Below are 23,997 nucleotides of genomic sequence, written 5' to 3' on the forward strand. Positions count from 1 at the left end.
AATAAATTTAAAAATAAATAGTCTTATTTATGTATGCACAGTACTCTCTCAGTAATCCGCTGTTCAATTATCCGATGACAATTACTATAATCCGCCATTGTTTTTTACTAGTAGAAAGCACAAAATCAAGCTCTATAATTTGTGTGTTAAATTCAGCAGTCTGCCGCGTGTCTAGGTTGGGTTATTTCACTCTTACACAGTTACTATTCCGTCGTCTAGCTTGCTAGAGCTGACTGGTTTATCCGTTACCAGGTTTGATTATTGTTGTTTTATTAATTTCGATTAGTCTTATCATTAGATAAGTTTAAAAAATCCTTCTCACGGAGTATGTACCTGTTGCGCCCTATAATCTGACATTTGGCTGGTTGTTGGGGTAACAGATTACCGAGAGATTATTGTACTTGTATTCTTTCTGTTCGAATAAGAATTTTCATAATAGGCACAGTATCATAAATAAACACTCTAGAAACAATTAACATTTAACTCTTATATTTGTATAACTTGCATTCTACCTATGCATATAATTTTAACAAAGTTCCTAGAATCCTGGAGGATTCCAGTTGGTTTCATTTTTAACATCAACCATCTCGTAGCAGACTATTGTATCTCCGGGTTTCACTTCAACAGAACTGTCGGATAGCTTTAAACCACATTCCACATCTTTCTTTATGGTGTCTACTTCATTCTTTAGATGTCGCATTGATTCCAGTGTTCCTGCAAACATACCAAATGTGTACATAAATATACTTCCTTACTTTTAACAAGTTATCTTTGAAAGGAGAGACGGCTTTTGATACCAACAATGCAATGCGTATGTGTAGAAGTTCAATAAAATTATAATTACTATCTCTAAGTAGTGTGTGATAGAATTTATGCACTTTTCGTAATATTTATATTTTTTATTGCTGGTTTTAGTGAGTTTTTTTTAACTTGAATTAGAACAGGCACGGCCAATTTGTTCTCTATTGAAAGTACTGTGTATATTCAAATAATTTTGTGAATACGTATCATACAAAAATTAGCAGATAGCAAATTTACCAATTTGAACACACATTTATTTCAAAACTAGCTGTACCCCGCTACACGTTGCTGTGGCTCAGTCCGTCTGTTCAGATAGAGAAACAATAGCGCGTGTTAGTTTAACGTCCAACAGATGGCGTGTTTAAAAAAAAATGCATATTTGTCCAAGAGATGGCTCTGTTTTAGGTGACAAAAAGCAGGATTTTACCTGTCATAGGTGACATCTATATAATATAGGTATATAAAAACACACGCATATTCGAATGCAACGTTGTGTCAAAATTTCAAAGCAATCGTGAAGAACTTTCGGAGATTTAAGATTTTGAACAAACGAACATTTACATTTTTATTTATATAGATATACCTTCAAACACGGTCTCTCTTTCCCTCACAAGACGGTAAAGTAATTTTTTCTTTAAAATTCCTTTTGTGCACCGACTTCCAGCAACGTAGCTCTTCTTCCTGCCTTCATTAATCTGGAACCCTTGCAGAACGTTTGCTTCTCCTGGAAATAAAAAAAAATAGTTAAAATAGAGACACGTTTTATATCTTGCAGTGTAAAAAAATTGGCACATACTATTGTTCTCAATCAAGGGTTTTATTAGAACATGTACATATCATTGTTGTCCTTGCAAAAGCTATGTACCAGATTTCAAAAAAAAATTTTTTTCACCAAAAATTTCTTAAATTAAGGAATCGGGCCCAATCTCGGCTATGTGCATAAGTTTAACCGTTATCGCACAAAACTCATCCAAACTTTGTTTGTTGACGCATTTGAATAGAAAACTGGAAAGTTTTTTTACTTCCCCTATAAATTTTGGTAAAACTCACAAAGCCAACTTGAAAGCACAACGACGATATGTAGTATTTTTATTTTGTCAGTCACTGCTGTCATAAATTTAATAAATTAATCCGTGGTGAAAAACGGTCGGGTAAAGCCAAATGTCCGACTCATCACTTTAGTTGCCGCTATGGACAGATTGGATACAGCTGCAGATAAGATAAGATAGCTTGAAACAGTGCTTACCGACTAGCTGTTCTTCTTGTGTTATAGGAATGCGGATGTTCAGCTCATTTTTGATATCTTCAACCATCTTGTAAATGATGTTGTGTTCTTTAAGGGTTACATTCTTCTGTTTAATTAATTGTTGAATACTCTTGGGACAATCGACATTAAAGGCATAAATGACGCCCTTGAAGGCTTCAGCCATCTCCACATCAGTCTCGTTGACATTTCCGACTCCGTAGTGGATGATGTCGAATTTGCAGTTCTCTTGGTCATCGTAGGTATCCAGCACATCTAGAATGGCTTCCACCGAGCCATCAACATCCCCTGGAAAAATTAAAGAAACTTTGTAGCGACATTACGAAATGTTAGAATGTTTAAATTTAGGTTATTTCAGTAGAAAATCACACACTATTTATTAACACCATTTTTTCAAAACTCATAAAGTTTATGCCCAAACGCAAAAGGTAAAGGGTCTTAACCGTTTGAATCATAGACATATGAATATTAGTAGACCTGCCCTAAGTGATTAAAAGCGTATTATCCCCACTCCCCATACCGGTTCCATTGGAGCCGGCTGTGCTCGCATATGGCCTCAAGTGAAATTTGAAAACGTGACGTCATCATTCTTGTGCGAACTATGGTCGAGGCATCATCGGTTCATTTTACGAAATAACACGGCAAAATGTTGACTTGTGCTATGAAAACTTGTAAAAATAGATGTGAAAAAGAGAATAAACCCAATTGTCGTATTACATTCCATATATAAGCATTATTTTACTTTATTTTAAGCATATTCACATCGTATAATATGGATCAGTTGTAGAAACATAATATACTAACACATCGAGAAACGTCTGGACGCGAAACACAAAGCTGGTTGGTTGCTGGGAAGTAAATTATGAACATTTATAAAAGTGTCTTAACTAAATACTTGAACGAAATATTCGACTCTGAAAATAGAACCGAATTTTTTTGCCGAATTTGGACTTCGCAAATTTGTTCATAACGTGGCGAGTAATTTGCGCTCCCATGTAAAAATGTCTATTCATTCAAAAGCAGATTTTACTTTTAAGAAGTAAATGGTGATATTATAATGCGAGATGCCTATTTACTGTCAGATTGATTTATTGACGAATCAGTCAGCTTCACCCCCTTCGTTCTTCAACAGTTGATTTTACCCCTCGCCATTATCTTCTCGTCTATTAATTCCTATGTCTGTGGTTTGAATGCATGATATCCTTTTTTAACCTACAAAAAATTTTATACGAGTAACAATAGTTGCCTCTTCTAAAATTTGTTTATGTAATAATATAAAGAAATTAACACTGTAGCGAATTTGCTAGGAACTCTCCACACTGCCTCAATTTTATGGTATTTTGAACCTTAAAATATGCCCCTAGCATACTATAATAAATTTTAATCAATTGGCAAGAAATTAATATATCTTAATATTATTCTAGCTTGTCGTTTTCACTTGTAAACATTGAATTTTATCTGTGAAAAAGCGCAACATAAATTTCGTGTCAAACTGTCATAATTTTCATAAAAATTCCATGTAATAATTTTTCCTTTTCAAAAGTCACAGTACTGTATTTATTTACAGAAAAGTCTCATAATATGACTTATTTTTATTGTAAAGAAGGCTTGTAGCTGGAAAATATAATACAGCTCAAAAATGTTTTTGTATTTCTTCATTATATTTATTGATAGACATCCAAATTGATTTACTAGCCCATCAGCGAAAGGGGAACAAAAAAAGTTGCGTGGAGGGTGCATTTGTCAAAAAATGAATCTGGCTTTGAACAGGCAACTCGCATTGTTGTATCACCATTCAGTCTGCCAAAAATAAAATCTGCTCACGAATTACTAGTCTTTTTTAGAATGGCGTGCAAATTGCAGGCTGCATAAAAAACTTAACTACAAATCCCAAATCGGGTGAACAAAAGTTCGGGCAAAAAATATTTTGTTAGACACTTTTACAATTGTGTTTACAATTTACCCACCTCACTCATTTTTAGCATCGCTATGCAACCATTTTACGAACATTCTGAACCTGCACAGAAAAGTCTCACAATAGACTGTGCTGCAAACAGTTGCCTTACTTTTCTGCGCAGGTTCTGGTTATTTGAATGTGCGCTCTTTGGCGATCAACATACGACTGACGTTGTAGACTATTCAAAGCATTCTCAAAACCTCCTGGTGCCAAAAATATGGTCACGTGGTTTGCCTCCAGCTAGTCGAAACGGTACCCGAATTTCATGCTAGGGCAAGTCTTTCAAATTGGATATCTACAATTATATTATTTTTTACAAGATTAGAGAAAAAAAAAACATTTCCCAGATATACAGGGGAAAGTACACAGAATATATTAATACGATTTTTATAAATAAACTAGCAGAATTCCCCAGCTTTGCCACATTTTATACAAAGTTTTTCAAAATCGGTACAGTAATTTTCTTCTTATTTTGAACGTTAAGTGTGCAAAATTTCATTAATGAGTATCAAAATACATACTGCTTTTAGGGGTGGGAAAAGGGGATGGGGTGGTTTTTCGAAATCTTATGTAGACAAAAACAAGTAAGTTATTAAGAAAATATTGTCGGCGCATGGCGGGCCGCTTGGAATTTTAGCAGTCACACTAGGGGTAAAGAAAGGATTGTTAAGAGAATACACAAAGCGCAAATAAATGGAAGAAGTCTGGAACGCCCCGGGAAAATGTGGCAACTATTGAGTGGAATTATATCGGTATGACAGTTTTAAGTTGGTTATAGTAGAGCGCACTTGAAGTGAAATGACTCTAAACTGCGCTATATAAATGCTATGTTATTATTATTAATATTATTACAGAAGAATAATATGTATAAATGTGACTGAAGCAATGAGTCAGTGCCCAGCAGAAATTTTACACGGTGACTGCTGTTTAGTTAGTACATATATGTTTTCAATGGAGGAATGATAATACAAAATAATGAAGGTACCTTTGACGACAACACTGAGGGTGGGGTCAGTGGAATCGGTGTACAGTTTCTGCCTGGGACCCTCCGGCCTTATCCGGAACCTTCCCAGGAGCCGCTTCTTCTCCAGCCGGGCCCGGTACTCTGCCTCATGCTCCGCCTCCTTGGTAGCGATGATCTGCTTGTCCATCTCTTGTTTGTCTTGCATGCGCATATTCAAACGCCATTTCATGACTTCCAAGGCCCGTCTCTGCAATTTAAATACCATTATTTTTATTGGTTTGTTATTTCTTTAGTAGTCTGAGTAACATTACCTTTTTATTAGTATGACTTAACTATGTAACAAAAATAGCTCATATAATTCAAAAGAACCACATGTGCGAAAATCGCGATTTTTAGTTAAAAATGCTAAATACATTTCTGTTTATTCACTGACTTTGTTGTGTAAAAAGACCGCATCTGCTATTATCTAATTTCACCGTTATTGTTAGATATTTCTTAGCAGTTATTACAAATTTAATGTATTTTTTTTTATTTAAAAAAGCTTTTATACTGATTACAGAAAGAAACATCTGTGTGTTGCAGTTGATTAGTTTTTGAAAGCTATAATATACTTAAAACTACAGTTAAAATATAATACTTTTAACATTCTACTATATTATTGATGCTTTCAATGAAATATACAGAACTAGCGTCATTGATCACTCGGCACCAATACGCAACCGGGAAATACTTCAAAGGCGCGTAAAAATTTGTACACTGTTGAGATTAATTTTCCACACAAGAATGGATCGTTTCTACAACTCGTTCTTGTCTTCAACAGTTCGACTGTGAAATGATTTGCCTAAATAACCACAGCCACAGTAACCGACTTAATTTCCTTTGCTTTGTGAAAAGGTTCTTTACTATAATACATAATGTAACCTTATGGTTTAATCTTCTTTAGTCGTTTCCTCATTGCCGAGGTTTGCTTTGCCAGTGACCATGAGTTTCTCCAGGTTTGAGGAGTTGAGTAAGAGAAACGTATAAGAGTACGAAAGCTCACCTCAGATTGCACTTCGATCATGTCGTCTCCGGCCGCAGGCAAGTCCCTCCAGCCCAGCAGCTGCACGGGCGTGGCGGGCGGGGCCTCCTCGATCGGGGCCCCGGCCTCAGAGAACATGGTGCGTGCCTTGGCCCAACCCAGCCCCGCCACCACCACGGTGCCCCGTCGCAGTGTGCCCCGCTGGATTATCACCGTGGCCAGTTTTCTGCAAATGGATAGGAAGGTTATTACAATAGTTAGAATATATTATGTTGTGTAGATGGTTGATCTTAAAACTTGAAATTGACTGAGCATATGTTTAGATTATTAACCACTTAATGCTTTTGAACGAGCGGTGTTCGCAGACGGCGCGTGTATCATACTGCGACAACCCGAACACTGCTCTTGTCTTTTGACTTGTATAAACAAACGAACTGCGCTCGCCAGATTTTTGTATTTTTTATTATAGTTAGTCTTGTTTTATTTTTTTAAATATGGTTAAGTTTTTTTACATTTTTTATTGCTTCTGTTTTGTTTTTTTTTTGAACTGGTCAATTTTAAATTATATTAACTCTTTATAAAAAATAAAAAAACCTGATGTTTTAAATTTCATTTTTGTTAAAAAAAAAACGAGTATTAAGTGGTTAAGGCAGTAAAGTTAAGTTAAAACTATGTTTAAAGTAAAAACATTATTGAAGACTTGCTGAAGTCTACGGCTTTGCACAATCGGATGGTTTTTCGAAATAAGATGTAAACAGTAACCTTCCTCTTGTTTCGAAATTCAATTGTGTAAAATTTCATCAATCTCGGAATAAAACTGTAGATTTGTGTACACATCAAATCCATGCCGCCCACTTGCCCAAGATTTTCTTCTTTATAATATAAAAAATACATTGATTCAATAATATATCCCTTTCAGACCCGAAGACGAAAAAAAGGTTTATGTCCAGAATTTTGTTGTTTTAATAATAATAAGATCCCACAAATGCACAGAAAAATTCGGAAAATTCAATTTTCCCAGTAAACTCACCCGTACGATAGTGGAGGTCGGGACTTTATACAAACCAAAATTATTTTTTTCGTAAAAATTACTAAAATATTTTTGTAAAATGAAGATTTACTATGGAAGAACATGAAAACAACAAAAACTACTTGGATTTAGTGTGAAATAATTTAAAACAGTGTTTATTTTGTGAAAGAAACAGGTAGGTTTTACATTTTTCACTCAAAATTTTCATTCTGATTTTATAATTTTCCATTAGACAAATTCTTGGTGTAACAATATTATTATCAAATATTTCCAAATGGTCATAACCGTTATATCTCATATCTGTAAATGGCAAATTCACAGCCTTGTATTGTTTTCTTTGGTTATGCTCACACTCTTCTCGCTCAGATATTTTTCCTTCTGGAGTTCTGGTAAGCGCTTCATCAACCTTCAAATGATATTTTAATTTAAGTCCAAAGGCTTTTTATTTGTAGTTTTCTTGGCCTTTTCACGATACAGCAACCAAGAATTTACCAGAACCAAGTCTAAAAAGTGTGTTACGGGTTTTAGGTTCCATTTTTGGATTTGATTCAAGTGCAATCCAAAGTGCTCCATTTGCTGGTCGCAAAGATCTACACCTATCAGCAACACGGTCCTTATCTTCAACTCGAATATCCTTCTATCTCAGAAACGTTTCCGTCTCCAATACCATTAATGTCAGATCATTTATCAAGTGGTGATATTTCAGTAACTTCACCTTTAAAAATTGTATAAAAAAATAAAAATATACTCGAACACAATGACATTACGTGCTCAAACATGGCTAAAATTAATATCTGTTATTATTAGAGTGACATTATCAAATTGAAAATTTAAAAAGATGAGAAAAACATACAGTGAATCCAGCATGTCTAGAAATGTATTAAATTGGAACTAAATTTTTCATTACTATGGCAACACCGAATTAGTTGCTTTGTCTATGACGTTTCGTATGTCTGTCATGTTATGGTCATGTTGCTCCGATTTACTGTCTTAAATCCGTGTATGATCCGCTCATTTAATAATTATTTTTTCATTGTTTGCCTGTATATTGTTTGAATTTAATTAAAATGAACAAACCGATACGTAGTGGTGCAAGAGAAGTTATATACAGCGTTTTTCAACGCTGCCTAGCCGAATATCGCGCGAAGATGCTCCTATCTAATTTAGAAGATGTTTACAAACGAACTGCAGAAATGACTGGTACGTAGTATAGTTTTTTTAATAAATTTCATTAGTATTAGAAGATTTATGCCAATTTTCGAGCGATTATAACCGTTACAATCTGATTTGAGGTTATGCTTAACAATCCGAATTTGACATTTCCTTTTGACAGTTCATATGAGGCCACAGGAAAAAGGGAATAACTCAATTAAAAAAAAAAATTTGCAACTTCTTTAAACTCATAGAAAAGTAACTTTTTTCTTAATTTTATCTTTCTTTCTTTCTTTCTAAATGAATATTATCTAGTATGTGTTTTTTTAACTATAATTTTTTTCTATAATACTAATTTTAATGATGTTTTTCACACACAGGAAAATCTGAATCAACGGTAAGACGAATCGTCAAGGAAGGGGAAAAGGCAGACGGAAAATTTGAAACACCGGGAAAACGGAAAATAGGACGCCCTAAAAAAGAGTTGGATGATTTTGATATTTGTGCCATTCGACAAAAAATTCATTTTTTTTACATAGTGCGAAAAGAAGTCCCAACTTTAAGAACATTACTAACTGTACTCAAAGAAGACATTGGATTTGATGGTAGCCGGGAATATTTAAGAAGAATTTTGCATTCCATCGGCTTTGTTTATAAAAAGTGCAAAACAAACAGAAGTGCTCTTATTGAAAAAACAAATATTGCGGCGAAAAGAGAGCATTACTTAAAAATTATCATGGATAACCGAAATTTACCTGAAGAACTGCAAAAAAATATTATTTACTTGGATGAAAGTTATATCCATTCATCCTACAAGCTAAAGAAATGCTGGCAATCTATGGATGTGACAGGAGTTCAACACGATATTTCAAAAGGTAAGCGCTGGATCATTGTTCACGCTGGAAGTGAAATGGGTTTTGTCCCTAATGCCCTATTAATTTTTAGTGGAACAAACAAAAAAGAGGATTACCATTCTGAAATGAATGCACATAATTTTAAAAAGTGGGTTGTTGAGAAGCTCATACCCAATATAGCAGAGCCCTCCATTATTGTCATGGATAATGCGCCTTATCACAGTGTTGTGAGAAACAAGGCACCAACAACCTCAACGAGAGTTAATGACATAAAAGCATGGTTATTACATAACAACATTGTTTTTGACAATTCATTAAGGAAACCATCATTGTTGGCTCTGGTTAAAATGCATAAGCCAGAGCCTGTATATGATATTGATGAAGTATTAGGAGAGCATGGTCACACGGTTGTAAGGCTTCCCCCTTACCACTGCGACCTTAACCCGATTGAGCTAATTTGGGCACAGGCCAAACGAAAAGTTGCATCTCAGAATATTGGAAACACGGTCAATATAAAAGAGCTGACAGAAAATGCTTTTAATAGCATAAGTGCTGATGATTGGAAAAATTGTTGCAAACACGTGATGAAAATTGAGGCAGAATATTATGCACGAGGCAGTACTCTGTATGATGATATCGATGAACTGATAATACGTTTAGATGAAGATGAAGATACGGAAGAAGAAGAATCGCATGAGGACGAAGATAATAATTACATGTCAGGTGTTGAATTAATAGACTCAGATTTTTAAATACCTTTTGTACCTACGTTTTTATAGCGAAATAAACGCCCACTTAAGACTTGTTTTGTTTTATTTTACTTCCATTTAAATTACAGTTTTTTGTGCAAAATTTTTGAAAATACAAATACGTTATGAAATATGCATTTTGGCTGAAGTGTTTTTTTTTTAACATACATTCATTGTCCTATGAGCCATCTTGGTGTTGCCATTTAAAACCTAGAAAACGATTGCAGCGCCATCATTTGTTTTCTACACTTAAATGTCGAGCTGTAACATAACACATCGCAAATATTTATCACACAAAATTGGTATGAAATGTATGAGTTTAATCCTGACCGGCACGCTCGTATAGAGGTTGGCTTCATTGTTGGCGCAACATTTTGACAGCTTGTAACGATGCCCCTAGCGGGTAATTTCGAAAACATAGGCCAGTACGGTTTAGATATGAACCCGCACGGTCATTGTGGGTGGGAATAACGCAGAAATTTAAAACCGTTTTCGAGAAATATTTTTATAAAGGGACCCTCACAATCGTATTAGCCAGTTCTGAAAGATATATATAAATATCAAATATCAGTATAGAGCCACCATGCAATATACATTGTAACTAATGTCATAGCTGTAAAGTCACAAGGAAATAATTAATTAAAAAACAGTTATGTTTCAACCTATTAATCATATGATCAACCTACATATTTATCTCTAGTTATAATAAGTCTTTAACAGTGCTACAGTCCATAGAATAAGCTTACCCTCTGCGGGGGTCTGTCTGTGCCTCCACCACCACCCCCTCCACGGGCCCCGTAGGGTCTGCCCGGAGGTCCATCAGTTGCGCCTGCAGCACCACGGCCTCCACCAGCTGGTCAAGATTGGTGCCCTTCAGAGCCGACACCGGTACCGCTTGCACGTCACCGCCCAGGTCCTCCACCATCACTCCGTGCTGCGACAGCATCTGCTTGGTGGCCTCCTGCAAGTTTCACAGTGTTGGGTCATGGGGAAAGGGAAACAGACTCTCAGTTACTTTCACAATGTTGGGTCACTGGGAAAGGGAAATATACCCACTGTGCTAGTTTCACAGTGTTGTGTCACGGGGAAAGAGAAATATATTCTGTGTTATTTTCACAGTGTAGGGTCACGGCAAAAGGGAAATAGATTCTTTGTGTTAGTTTCACAGTGTTGGGTCACGGGGAAAGGGAAACAGACTATGTGGAAGCAATGATGAATGACAACTTCTGAGGTCGCCTCTTGCAAATTTCATTCACTCTTACTTATTAGAGTCTTAAGCACCGGTTCAACTTTGGCATAGTTAGCCTCAAGCCTGGTTTAACTGGTTTGGTAATAAGTCAAGCTTTCACTATTCTGACCTTACGCGCAGCATAATATTTACACCGCGTTTATAAGTGGGGTTGTGTTGTGTCGTGGGGAAAGGGAGACAGATTCTCCTTGTTTGGCAATGCGGAATGCCACCAGGTGTTTGCTTATAATTTAGGAACTTGTGATGCAAAACGAGACATAAGGTTTAGAGCCTGACTTGTATTTCGAATAGGAAATTTTAAAATACAAAACAAACAACATGATCTTGATCGCTATTATTAGATCTGTATTGGGTAAGGGGCACTGTAGGAATAATTTTAAGAACATGTACTAAATTACCTTTTTTAAGTTTGTTATAGTAAAGCGCACATGAAGTGAAATGACACTAAACTGCGCTATATAAATGCTATGTTATTATTATTATTATAGAGATAAACCGATAGAAGCGTGTTATGGGCGTTTATGATTTGCTTGAAGTAAGGTTGAATTTCTCTTACTTCAGTCGAAATTGAAATTTTTTTTCGAAAAACCAAAATTCCTTCTACGTAATGTATACACGGTGTCCGGAAACTCGTAGTACAAGCGGGAAACTGGAGAATCTACACCACATGGGGAACCCAAAAAAACATAAAGTTTTTTGATTTGAGCATTTTCAAAAAAAAAAAAAAAAAAACCAAAAAAAAATATTTTTCGGCTATTTTAGGGTTAAAGTTTTTTCTGGTGTTTAGGGTTGAATAACAGATGTTTTAACCCTGCAGAGCAGAAATATTTTATGATTACACCGGGTTAAATGAAGGGTGAATTCAAAATAATGCTTCAAATCCGAGTTTCTTCATTTGTTTTACTTTCAAATAGTTTTAATTAGTTGGGTACTTTGATCTTAAGTAATAATTTATAAGAATTTGATTAAAAAAAAAAAAAAAAAAAAAAAAAAAATCAACTTCAAACTTGATTTACTCGATAACGAAAGCTCAAATAAAAAAAAAATATACTACAAAATCGACTCCAAATGTGATGTAGATTCACCAGTTTCCCGCTTGTACTACGAGTTTCCGGACACCCTGTATATAAATTCCTTCTAATGAATACAAAATAAATTTCATTGGCCTCTCTTTCATATAGGTATACAGAACCCATTTCTAAGGATTTTCTATTCAGTAGTTTTGATGATGATTTCTGCTCTATGGTAAAGATTCGTAATGAGGAATCTTAATATGGAATCATATGCTACTTAGAAACTTTCAATTTTGTTAATAACAGTGGCATTAATATCATGTTACAACTAACAGCCGCTTTCAGCAATCAAACAGGACGATCTCTAATTTTAAAAGCTCAACAATAACATGACTGAGCACAAATTTCGTTCAGGTTTGTGGCAAGCGAAAACTTCACGAACATAACAGCTCGCTATTGGCGAAGCGTTAACCAATGAGAAAGATCATTGCGACAATCAGAGCTAGCCGAAGACGAACCATTCCCTTCTTAACTGCCGGTAATGAACAGTTTAGATCGTGTTAATGCTAATCATAATAAAACCTGTAAGTAACTGAACTTTTGTATTTTATTTGTATTTATTGATGAGCACTATCAACTAAGTGATAAAACTAAACTTCAGGCTAATTTGTTTGCTTTTGGGAACAACTCAAATGGACTCATAGAAATCGTTGTATCTCCCTTACTCTCATGGTGGGAAATATGATCTAAACAGTGTTAGAAAGAGAAAACACCATGCTTTATATTCTAATTTAGAAGTTAACCACAGAAGAATTAAAATGCGCACCTTTATGAAACCAAAGATTTCGAACGCAATTTGGAAAAAAAAAATTGTGAATTTTTCATTAATTATTTTTATATGAAACGGCAAAAATGCCAGTAACATTTGTATTGTGCTTTTATATAATTTTTTCATTAACAGTAATTTTAGTTACAAAAAACGTGGGGTAAGCTATTAAAAAAATAAATTTATGTTGGCGTATTTATCACCTTTCAAAGGCAGTTTTTAGTTTTCAGATAAGTTCAGAAATATTCAATTTATTTTATTCAAGAGGAAATATTCCAAACTCGTGTGAAAATTGGCAAAGGCCTCAGGGATATATTTTCTATATTAATTGGCCCTGCGTGTGATTGGTGAAAGCGGCTGAAAGAAATTTAGATATAACTCAAGAAAAGGAGTTTTAACATGTTTACCTACAATGTCTGCTCCTGGCTTGTCGATCTTGTTGATGGCCACAATAATAGGAACTGTAAAAGACAAATATTCATTATTATTAAACTATTATTTTTGTGGCCATCAACAAGATGGTCAAGCCATCTTGGCATTTTGCCGTCCATCTTGTTGATGGTCACAATAATAGGAACTATAAAAGACAAATATTCATTATTATTAATGAATAAAACATATTTTTAATGATAAACTACTGTTTACAAGACAAGATTTTTTTATGCATAGCACAAAGGATAACAAATTATTATAAGCAATAATTTTTAGCCTGAAACACCCATACAATATGAAAAACTCTTCAAAGAAAAATGACATAGCGTAATGGTAGAGCAGCTGACCGGCAATCAGAAATCTGCGGGTTCGATTCCCGTCGGCGGCATGTGTTTTTTCCCAGAAGATTTTTTCAATTTGTATGGGTGTTTCAGCCTAATAATTTTTGCTTATAATAATTAATTATTAAACATTTTCATTTCCGATGTGATGTACGTAACATTCTAAATTCAAAAATAAATAATTATTTTATTTTTAGTACATATTACAATGAATTTATGTACAATAGTTTGTGGTGTAATGGTTAGCATAGTTGTCTTCCAAGAGGTTGATCGGGGTTCAATTCTCAGCAGTGGAATTTTTTTATATACTGTTATATTTCATGGGTCTGCGCTAGTTATTAAATAGAAAATAGGCTCTGTAAACAAGTCACACTTTTTAACTAGGTTTTAATTATTATTTATGTAAGTCTAAATGATTTTTGCTGGTCGTTATGCAATTAAGTACAAGTTCTGTAAACAGTAGACCTCGCATCCAAAGTGAATGTCTCCAATTTTCTCTTACTTTATCAAAAAAGAAAATTTCTCTGAAATCATAAGATTTGTAAGTAGGTACATAAGTACCTACCTAATAATAGACATGATGATTTCTCATTTGAAAAAAGAATCTTTACTGAAACATTAAAACGGACACCATCTTGAACAGGAACATAAGAAACTAATCTACAGACAAATGGTTGAGTGAATATAGGACTTTGCTACTCAAAATCAATTACAATTTTAATATATTAAAACTCAATTTTCAATTGAATTCTTTATCAATCCCTTGATCTGGACTTGACTTGACATTATCTTCTTTAGGTATATATTTATGTGCTCTCCTTTCGGTGTCATCACTTCCGTTTGTGTGATGTTATATTGTTAACGGACAATTTGTCCGTAAAATAATAAATAATTATTTCCGAATTGTGATTGTGTATGTTTTTATGTCCTTTCATGGGAGTAATAATGAATGTTTAACAAAATATTTTTAAACTTTGTAAAATGATGTAAATGCATTATTTCCGGTTTTGTTTGACCGTATAACACATATAATGAGAAAGTTTATTATGTGGGAACGTTATATTATTAACTGTAATAATTAAAGTAAGTTTAGTAACCTTGGGCTTCCTTGGCCATCCGAATGGACTCGATAGTCTGCTCCATAACTCCATCATCAGCTGCCACCACCAGGATGACCATGTCGGTGACGTTGGCTCCTCTTGCTCGCATAGCGGTGAAGGCTGCATGACCAGGGGTATCCAGGAATGTCACTGGTTCCCCACTTGGAAGCTTTACTGCAGAGTAACATACATTTCATTTTTACCTCCTCAATACTCTAATTTTCTTATTCAACAGTTGAAAAATATGGAACAAATAATACGGCGACATGTCTCACTTTTTTTAATTGATGTTCTAATGCAGGGGTCTCCAAACTTTTCAGCCGGAGGGCCACATTGACTACTCCAGTAAGTTCGGAGGGCCAAAACTGTTTTAATTTCTAGACACCCATATTTTCGTCCACGGGGAGGGGGGGGGCGGGGGGGGGGAGTAAAAGTAAAAAGTGGAGAATAAAATTTCCAGGGATCATATTTCTTCATAAATCATTTCACGTGATATGACGTGAAATCCGTTAAGTTGGCAACACTGCGCTTACGCTAGTGTTCAATTACTAAATTGTGTTGTATTGTATTGTCACAAGTGCGACGCTTGCGACATCTCGTGGTTACACGCGGAAGTAAGTAGTGGTAGTACCCTATATCCATCGCTAGCGGCGAGACCGGCGACCGCGAGTCAGTCCACCTGGGGAAACCGAATGAAGCGGACCCAAATATATTAGAAGAACGAGATGTGCTATGAGCAGTTCATACTGTGTGGAATTGTTTTGCCGAGTGTCGCCGGTTTTGTTCACCAATACTACTGCACACCTTCGCTTACGCTAAGGTATCCGCACTAATACATAGAACAGATTTCTGTGCGTACACGTCCCGATACCGTTCAAAGTACCCTAATTAGGTAGTACTCCGCCTACGGTCCGGCGGCCAACATAGCATATCTCGTTCTTCTAATATCTTTGAGCGGACCTGTCAGTGAGGTAGTGCGTAACTCCTTTAAACGTGTTTGTGTGTTTTTAAAAGACATCTGTGTAACAGTTTTTTGATTAGACTGTTTTTTTGGTGTGATTTACTATGGCAAAGAAGCGAAAAGTAGACCGCGAGTGCAGAGCATTCAAAGATCAATGGAACTTTCAATATTTCGTAATTGAGTCCAATAAGAAAGCGCTATGTTTGATTTGCAATGAAGCCATAGCCGTTCTCAAAGAGTATAATGTTAAACGTCATTATGAAACGAAACATTTTCAAAAATACTCACAATATACGGGAAGTTTGCGGACAGAAAAATTTGAAGCTTTGAAGCGTGGATTAAAATCGCAGCAATCTTCGTTTACGAAACTCAATAATGAACAAGAGGCTGTAACTCTTGCCAGTTTTCGTGTGGCTCTTGAAATCGCAAAACGTGGAAAACCTTTCACCGATGGAGAAATGATCAAAGAATGTGTAATTGCAGTAGCCGAAGAAATGTGCCCTGAAAAGGTAAATTTATATAAAACTCTCAGTTTGTCAGCAAATACTGTAGCGCGGAGGGTAGAAGACCTCGCAGAAAATATATCATCTCAACTGTCTGACAAAAATGGACATCTTGAGTGGTATTCTCTGGCTTTGTATGAATCAACGGATGTGTCAGATACTGCTCAGGTGTTGATTTTTATTTGAGGAGTGGATAAAAGCTATGAAGTGTATGAATAACTTCTTGATATTGATAGTATTCACGGCACAACTACTGGTGAAAATATTTTTAAGGGTGTTGAAAATGCCATTATTAAAAAGAATCTTCGATGGAAAAACTTGAAATCTATCACAACTGACGGAGGAAAAAACATGTTTGGTAAAAATAAAGGAGTAGTGGCTCTTGTGTCAAAGGCTGTAGAAAATGATGGTGGTTCAAAACCATTAGTCTTACATTGTGTCATTCATCAACAGTCTCTATGCGGAAAATGTTTGGATATATCCGAAGTTCTAAAACCAGTCATATCAATTGTTAATTTCATCAGATCCACTGGGCTGAATCACCGAGAATTCCGCGAATTTATTAAAGAGATCGGAGAAAATGATTTGCCATATCATACTGCCGTACGCTGGCTAAGTTGCGGACAAGTCCTTCAGCGCTTCTTTGAACTTCGATCAGTGATCGAAATTTTTTTGAATGAAAAGCATCGCCCTCTTACCGAATTGCTAAATAGCGAATGGCTGTGGAAGTTAGCATTCTATGTCGATTTGACAAAACATATGAACGAACTGAATTTGAGATTGCAAGGAGAAAATCAGCTTCTCCCTGATTTATATACTAATGTCAAATCCTTCCGGCAGAAAATAATGCTGTTTCAATCACAATTAAATAAAAAATGTTTCACACAATTTAAAACATCTGAAATATTTAGCCACACTACTGAGACTGAGTTTCCCGTCGATTTTGCAATCGGAGCTTTGAGTGCTTTGAAGATAAATTTTGATACTCGTGTCTCAGACCTTGATATCATTGCGAATCAAATCAAGATTTTTCAAAATGCTCTTGATATCGACATTGAAACCTTGACCCCGGAACTTCAAATGTAAATTATTGATTTACAATGCAGTGATATAATTAAGAACAAATTTCAAAACTAATCTTTGTTGGAATTTTACAAGAGTCTTCCTCTGGCACAATTTGATAATTTGCATAAATTTGCTCGTGGGCTATTTTCTGTTTGTGGTACTACTTACTTGTGTGAGAAAACATTCTCCAAAATGAAGTACACAAAGAATGTTTACAGATCTAAGTTAACCGATGAGCATCTTAAAGCTCTTTTGATAATTGCTACCACTAAGGGCGTGAGCACACAGAGAGCGGTCAGAGTTCTGCGTTCTAGTGACCGTTGACCGCTCAAGAGTTCCAACGCACACAAGCGGCGTTCAAATTCTCGCGTTCTACTTTCGTTTGGGTCTTTGCATATGCAACATGTCACTAGAAAGTTCATCATCAGTGAAAATATATTGCTCTTGTGGAGCTTAACAGCTTCTAAAAAGAAAAGAAAGTATTGGGTGCACCCAATCAACACAACGCGAGAAGAACAAGGCGAATTTACTAATAATAAAATTTAATTAAAATTTAAATTTACTAGTAGCAATTTCAAAACAAGCTTCGACTTTTTTTTCGCGTTTGTTATAATTTACATCACTTAAATCGTATAAAAAACTCCTTTCCCTAACCAATTCAATTAACTTTTCTGTGTTTGTAACCTCAAACATCGCGGCGTTCTGGCGTTCTCTGCCTCGGCGGCAAAAGAACTCTTAGAACGCGGCGTTCCGTTTTGACCGCCGCGGTCTGACTGCCCGCTGTGTGCGTTGTTGTTATAGTATCAGTACATTCTAATGAACGCCGAACGCGGAACTCGGAACTCCTGACCGCTCTCTGTGTGCTCACGCTCTAAAATTGATCCACAACTACAAATTATCGTCAGTGGAAAATCACAATTACATAAATCCCATTAGTATTTTATATGTTTATGTGTTTATACTCGTATGTTATAATGTTTTTATATGTTTATGTGTTTATACTCGTATGTCATAATGTTTTTATATGTTTATAAAGTTAGTAAGATTCATTACACTTATTTGTTAGTTACTATGCTTTAGTGAGTCTTCTTTTTTTTAAATTTAATATAAAACATTACAGGTTACATTTTGACGAGCTAAAGGGGAGCTCTTGTGCCTGATAAGGGAGCCACGATTCTTACATAAGTTACATTTTAAAATAAATTTTGTATAAAATATTTATTTTTTAATGTAAGTTTTTTTTTGAAAAATTGTTTAATTTTATTTATTTTTTCTGATTGGTTGAAAATACAGCGCAATTCAGAAAGAAGGTTATTATAGTTTTTTATAGCTTGGTAAATATAACGGTTGTGCATTTGTGTTGTTTTAAAATTTGGTGTAATAAATTGATTTCCATTTCTCATTAGTGTGTAAAATTCTTCATATTCTTTATTATTATTTTTTTCTTTACACATTTTGATAAAAGAAGATTGCTTAAATATGTCATCGACATTTGGTACTGGAAATAATTTAAATAGTGATTCTGTTGAGAATGTAGATTTTTTTAAGGATTACTTTAATTATGGTTCTTTGTGAAACTTTTACTGAGTTTAGATTGTTTTTGTAAGAACCTCCCCAACCTAAAATTCCGTAGATAAGCAAGGAGTGAACAAGCGTATTCTGCGTATTATACTTATCACTAAGCTTTGCCTAGTATGTAAATAAAACCAAGATACTATCATTCTTGATATCGAGTTTTTTATCCACCTTATCACAATCACAATTAAAACAATAAAACCAGGGGGCGATTTTGCCAAGTATCGTTTCGCGCGTATATTGCATCCAGAAGGAGCGTGAAACGCGCGAGCATTTGGAACCATTCCTTGTCACAATTTTGCCGCTCCATTTCCCTTGATACGTGTACTCGCTCTGCAGTTCCCGCGTAAACTGGACGTAAGTCTGGCGAACTACACACGATTTGCGCCCGTATTTTTCGCGCGATACTTGTGGACGCAATGTATTGGTGCCCAGTACCTCGCCAATGAGCATATATATTCGCACGAAAAAATTCGCGGTGAATTCGCCCCTTCTGAGTAAGGTCTTAGCCATTAGTTGTCGCGGGCCTGATTGATGAAAGTGGTCATAAGATGTCGCGGGCCGGATGGATGACACTGGCAGGCCGGACACGGCCCGCGGGCCGTAGTTTGGAGACCCCTGTTCTAATGCATTATAGCTTATGAAGACAACTACATTGCGAGTTGATAATAGTTGCAATTAGCTAAAAATTGGAGACAAAAAAACTGTGCTAATTTCAAGATGTCAACTCATTTTTCAAGAGTTTCTAAAGGTACATAAAAACAGGTTTTCTACTACTAGAATTCTTCAAGGGGAATCTTAAAAAAATTCAGCAACAAGCATATTTTAATATGAATGAATGCATGGCCCTGCCATTGAGAGCTCCATTATGGCCACTCTTTCTGTTACATGCATAATTTAGATTTAGAGGGAGGTAACAATGGAGTTATCATGCAGCATTTAAAAAAATGTTATAATGGAAACAATATTATTTCCTATAACCAGGTGGTGGATGAGGACACTCGGCTAGTGGTTGGACAGATTAAGTTCAATACTCTCTCTTCAACACAAGTGATGTTTAGTGAAAAGGTCTGTACAGACTATCCTACACCTTCTTTGTTGTTTGTTTTTGGGGTGTTATGCCGTGTTGCGCTAACTCCTTCTTTAGCCGACGTTTCGGACAGCGTTGCAGTGTCCATCATCAGGGCAGATCCGGTACAGAACTTAGCGCAACACGGCATAACACCCCAAAAACAAACAACAAAAATGCTTTTGGCCGTGAGAATCTAAAAACTTACCTATCCTACACCTATTTGGTCCCCTTTCTTTAAAGTTCACTACAATAATATAGTAAGAGTTCAGCACAAATTTCTTAAGTACGTAAATTTTAAGCTCAGAATTCCTATTGATTACATTAATTCTGTCAGTTTGACGAATCAATTGCATCTAATAACACTGTCTGACAGGAGAATTATTTCAGACCTGGTTGTGTTACACAGAGTCATTAACAACTTAATTGATAGTCCTGCCATCCTTGCCACTATTAAACTCCATGTGCCGACTAGGAATACAAGACAAAATATAACATTCTTCTGCAATACATACACAACCAACTATCAGACACACTCACTGACCAATAGGATGCATGACCTGGGCAACAAGTATGGGGGTACTATTGATTTATTTATTGACTCCATTTATAGAATTAAGCATAATCTATACCAACACTTTGTCGAATCCTACAAATTAGAGTAGCGTTGTTAAATTAGTTTTAATGATTTGTCTTATATGTAGTGTTGTTGTAATTTCTTTTTTACTTTATGTTACTCTTACGTTTTACTAATATTGCTTCATATTAAGTTTTTTTTTTTAAATTATTTCTTAATATTTTCTCATTATACTTGTAATCACAATTTTACAATTGTGTATTTTGTACCTTCTTTATAATGGATGACATCTATTTACTGTCAGTATCTCCTGTATAATACAGATATTCTCCTATGTACACTGCATCATGTATCACTTTTATGTAAAAGCCTTTTTATAAATAAATATACTATAAATGTTAAGGTATATTCTTTTTCAGTCATTTCTTCATTGCTGAAGATCGTGACCCCCACTCCAATTAACTGTAATTGGTCCTCCACCCCCCGCAGTCTTGCGATTGATCATCCTCTACTTCTCTTCCCTTCCTGGGGTTTACAGCTTCTTAAACAATACCTGAGAAGGCCCCAATGTGTTGTGTGATGCCCCCAAACTCGCGCTCTACCACGCTGGTATTCCTCAAGGTGTCCAGCAGCGTGGTCTTGCCGTGATCCACGTGCCCCATCACCGTGACTACCGGGGGCCTCTGCATCAGCTGTTCCTCGGGGGCGGGGGGACTGCGAACTGCATCCTTGTTTACCTGAAATTTTCATTTAATCAATTCTCTGCATAATTATTTGTTAAAGTACAATAAAGTGACCTCCGCGGCAGAGCAGTAAAACTCAAATTGGTAAATAAATTAATATTATATTGAATTTTTGAACCTGGTTTCAGAATGAAAGATACTCTCAGTAAGAGACCAGTATTCAGAATGTAAACATCGTTTGGAACGTTTAGTTACCAGACCTGAAGAGTAAGAGAGGAGTACTTCCCAGCCACCCACACCCTTCCTTCAGCCTCACAGCATTCGTTAACCTCTTGTTCGCCAGCATAAACTTTTTTTAAAACTTTTTGATATAGTGTTACACAGAGCTCCGGCCCATAAAGGCCCCTTTCTCTTTCATCATGAGTTTGAATTATGGTTTTTGGAAAATATTTGATTTAGTTTTTGTGAAAAATTATTTACAATGGTACATGACTGCAGTTAGGGGGGTGCTTTACGTAGGATTGAAGATGTGGTCTTTAAGGAGAGGGACTTCAGAGTCCTGGTGGATCTGGGAAACCCTCATCCACTTGGGGGCTCCCAGGACTGTGCGAATGGCTTTATTTTGGAGTGTTTGTAGTCTTTTTATTTGGGTTTTTGAAGCGTGGGCCCAGAATGGGCTTGCATAGGTAATTTTGGTCTTATCGTGGATTTGTATACTAAAAGTTTATTTCTTGTTTCTTATGCATATCATGGGGTAAAGGGCTGCAAGGGTTTTATTAGCTGAGTTTAGTGTTTCAGTGATATGCTTTACTCAAGTTAATGTTACTATCAAGGGTAATTCCGAGGTATTTAATGTTTTTTAATAAAAAAATAATTTTTAAGGGACGTTTTCTCCGAATGGGTGGATATTGGGAGGTCTTTTAGGGCGTCTAAGGGAGAAAACACAGGCGGCGCTTTTCGAGGCATTTATACTAATTAGCAATTTTTTTTTAAATGATTCTAGTTCTGAGGCGTGGGCTTGGACGCGTTGTGCTGCGGTTATTTCGCTTGTTGAAGTCGACATGACTTCAGTGTTGTCTGCAAATTTGCCGATTTTTGTTTTTTTTTGCGATGGTCGTAGATACTGGGGCGGGGGATATCGCTTAAGTAGATTTTGAAGAGGGCTGGCGAGAAAATAGAGCCTTGAGGGACACCAGCTCCATCTAATTTGATTTTAAATTCACGGTCTTTTATAAAATTGGCTTTGAGTTGAAGCATTGGCAGGGGGATACTGAGGAGGTACATTTTATAAATGAGACTTATGTGCCAGACTTGTCAAATGCTTTGCAGACGTCTAGGGAGAGGAGTACTGCGTGTTGGCGATCATTAAAACCGTTAGCATATCCAAGGATACTATTAAAAAATCATTTCTGTGAATATTAATATTATTTATTTATTGGATGATTTTTATAGCGCCGCTTTTGCGAAATATCACCTCAGGGGCGCTATACTAGCTATTCTGGGGAAACTACTCATGGTAGATTATATATTAATTTTATAAATATATGTACAAACAAATTATCTGGTAAGACTCTTTTAAGAAAATTAAGCATCAGGGATCACGTAGTTAAACCTAGTTTCACTGATTCTGACCAATTTTGTGCGATATCACATAATGCAGTGCCACGAAGTCACCCCCAATACAAAATTACAATATAATGGTATATATAGTCATCTATTACCTTTTGAGTAGTGTCAACTTCATCAGGTCTCTGAACTGAGCGGGCCTTATGGCCGGATATTCTGACGACTTCTCGGATAACTTTAGGATTATCGATAACTGACGATCCCTTCGTATAGCTGGCAGAGTTGTCCACATAGACCATGCAATCCAACACGTGATCTGTAAAAAACAACATTACATTGCAAATGGTAATGGCCAAAGCCCGAAGAACGACCGGGGCTCGAGATAATGTTTCAGAAATGATAATGCAGCAAGGGTGAAACTTCACCCCAGTTAATATATTCATGAAAGTAAATACCACTTGGAAAATGTTATCTCATTTTCAATCAACGCCCAAGTTTTATAATGAATGCAAATTAGATGTTCTCAGTAGAACCCGTATTTTATGAAGAAGTCAGTCACATACCTATATTTTTTCCAAGGGCTTTGGCTAATTCCAATACTGTCATATTTCGCCATATATCTATGACTTGCGAGGCAGCTTTAGATTTGGGTGTGTATCGTATGATCCTTCTTCCAGAGTTTTCCATGGTCTAAAACAAAATGAAACGTTTTGTGTCATGCACACAGATACACATAATTATGCATGGCATAACGTTGAACTTGCCAATTGGCATGAAAATTGCCTTACCTTTTCATCTTCTGTTTTCCTCTTCTTGAACAAAAAACTTGAAGTGTGAAAATTCTTACAAACGACACAATTGAAGACGCTTGTCGGAATGACATTTTTGTATTTTGGATAAACCAAAATATCTTTTAACACGGACGATGCCCTGAAAGAAAATAATTGTAACCTCAAATTGTAAATACTTATTTTTTCTTAATTTTGAGACGGCATTACGCCGGAGAAGATTTAATTACAATAAAACATTATAGGTTGACATTACCATAAGTAAAATGTCACATATTATAACGTTTAAAATATTAATTTACCTAAAAATTACTTGTCCTCTAATGACAGATGCCATTTTAAAGTGTTGCCATAGATATCATAGATCCATAAATATACCACTCTCCATAGATCATAGCTTACATTGCAATATGATTGCAATACAGTTATTTTACCCCAAAACATGGTTTTTCATTTT

At 35.7% G+C, this 23,997-nt stretch overlaps 1 protein-coding gene across 1 annotated transcript; it reads right to left on the bottom strand.

Moving 5' to 3' along the window:
• Nucleotides 1–28: 28 nt before the first annotated feature.
• mIF2 (mitochondrial translation initiation factor 2) lies at nucleotides 29–23,894 on the bottom strand. Its single transcript, XM_089640723.1, has 13 exons — nucleotides 23,843–23,894; nucleotides 23,541–23,682; nucleotides 23,316–23,442; nucleotides 22,908–23,068; nucleotides 21,057–21,240; nucleotides 14,751–14,927; nucleotides 13,292–13,341; nucleotides 10,539–10,753; nucleotides 6,029–6,233; nucleotides 5,008–5,233; nucleotides 2,048–2,353; nucleotides 1,385–1,525; nucleotides 29–714 (listed from the first exon to the last, which is right to left on the bottom strand). Exons 1-13 carry the CDS (start codon nucleotides 23,875–23,877, stop codon nucleotides 539–541), a joined length of 2,145 nt encoding a protein of 714 aa, XP_089496849.1. The 5' UTR covers nucleotides 23,878–23,894; the 3' UTR covers nucleotides 29–538.
• Between the last annotated feature and the right edge of the window lie 103 nt (nucleotides 23,895–23,997).

The sequence above is a fragment of the Hesperophylax consimilis genome, chromosome 16 (genome assembly GCF_061612785.1).
Source record: "Hesperophylax consimilis isolate HC1 chromosome 16, BYU_Hcon_1.0, whole genome shotgun sequence".
Classification (NCBI taxonomy): Eukaryota; Metazoa; Arthropoda; class Insecta; order Trichoptera; family Limnephilidae; genus Hesperophylax; species Hesperophylax consimilis.